Genomic DNA, 1,849 nt, shown 5'->3' with positions numbered 1-1,849 from the left:
CCTATCACCATATTCTATTTTAATTAAAATATAACTCAATATATAGCACTGGCTTCCACATTAGAAAAAAGTATTTAAGATACCTAGATGTATGTGGGAGCTCGATTGGTCGTCTGGTTAAAACCCTATCCTAGACATGTGATGTGACCGATATTAAGTAGCCATTTCAACATTAGATCAATCATTGTCAATGCAGTCCTAGCGCAATAAAACAATTAAAAGAGAATCCATCACGTCTTCAATGTCATTTCCAAACTTTGATTTTTTTTCTTCTATCTTTTTGTTCCCTTCGGATTATTTGGGGATTTTCGAACGATATCCATAGCTCAAGCTCGACAAGCGACCAAAAAACGCAAGTGAATGCGGCCGGATAGGGACTTGGACCTTCTAACATTGGCCCATTGATCGGTATAAATAAAGATCATTACCTCTGATCTGTTTTCATTCCAAAACCCCTACAAAAGATTCCATACCATTTGGCAAATAGATTTCTAATTTTCTTTTACAAATTTTTCTCAGCCCTTTTAATTTACTAGAAATGGAGGAGGTGGCAATGGAAAAATCAGTGTCCAAGAGTGATGCAACAAATAATCGACTGGAACTTCCGATGGAAAGCCTTAGCAATTTCCCCATCCCTAATGGTCAAAATCATTTCGAATTTGTTGCAATGGACATGGTAGACCGGCCATGGGAATTCAAGGTCTCCATTCGCAACGAGGGAAAATATAAGAAGCCTTGGATGTCAGGCCAATGGGGGAGCTATGCTCGTGAGAAAAGGTTGAAGCAAGGAGATAGAGTTAAGTTGATTGTGCAAGTGGAGGGAAATGTTGTCAGGAGTTATCGTATCACGGCTGAAAGAAACCTGACGATGGGCATCTGGATTCCAGTTGAAGATTTTGCAAGCTAAAAATGGAAAAACTTAAGGTGTGTTATAAGAAATGTTGCCCCTTTCTTCCTTGATGTTAAGTCTTGTTGTTGTAATTTTGGTATTAAGTTAATTAGACTAGTTGCTTGGTACCTTGCTTCCTTTGTAGTTGTTTGCACCATTGATCACTGGTTCATGTACTTCATGTTTTGTGTAGACTTACCACCACATGGTGGTATGTCGGGTATTAATTTCCATTTTTTCTTTTATAAGAAAAGGGCATGCTATTATGAGTATTTTGGCTTGTAATTCTGTATTTGTGGGTTATTTTGGTGTTTTTTTTCTTAATTTTTTTAAGTAGTATGATACCATGACATCAACTAGAACTTCCTGAAATTAAAAAAAAAATTATACATCAAAGAAAATTAAGAGTCGTTGCTTAATAATAATTAAAAGAATTAGATATTCTAAAATGTACATGGGCTCATATCAAGAAAAATTAAAAATTATCATCTAATAATTAAAAAAATTAAAAATTCTAAAATATATATTAACATAAAAAATTCAAATAAAAAGTTAATTATCTTTAATAGAAGCACAACATCACTTTTATTGTATCATTTCTTATAAAATGTTAGTTTTATTATTTGTTTTTCTTCTAGATTTATCTGTAATTATTATTGCACTATTTCGTAATAATCTTTAAAAATTATTTATAAAAAACATCTAACATCCTCTTTTTTTTTTTTTAAGGATTCGCAACTCGAATGTGTTACCGACATGTAGGGCCCGAGTTTTTATTTCGCTTTCTTTCTTTCAGTATTTCAAGTTGGGAAAGCCACTCTTTATGGAACAAGATAGTATTAATTAATGCTGGATCGTTAACATCCATCAGACTTCTGGAAGACACCATGTGTCTTAATTCTTGAAAGCTAACATCCATAAGAATCATGGCAGATGCTTGGAAGGACCCACTAATCATTT

At 33.5% G+C, this 1,849-nt stretch overlaps 1 protein-coding gene across 1 annotated transcript; it reads left to right on the top strand.

The window, feature by feature from the left end:
* Nucleotides 1–538: 538 nt before the first annotated feature.
* Nucleotides 539–907, top strand: LOC105142199 (uncharacterized). The gene has a single exon (XM_011049719.1). The coding sequence runs from the start codon at nucleotides 539–541 to the stop codon at nucleotides 905–907; it is 369 nt and encodes a 122-aa protein (XP_011048021.1).
* The last annotated feature ends 942 nt before the right edge of the window (nucleotides 908–1,849 follow it).

Source organism: Populus euphratica, unplaced genomic scaffold, assembly GCF_000495115.2.
Source record: "Populus euphratica unplaced genomic scaffold, PopEup_1.0 scaffold137.1, whole genome shotgun sequence".
NCBI lineage: Eukaryota > Viridiplantae > Streptophyta > Magnoliopsida > Malpighiales > Salicaceae > Populus > Populus euphratica.
Note: the sequence above shows the minus strand (reverse complement) of the source record. Positions and strands in the feature narration are given on the sequence as shown.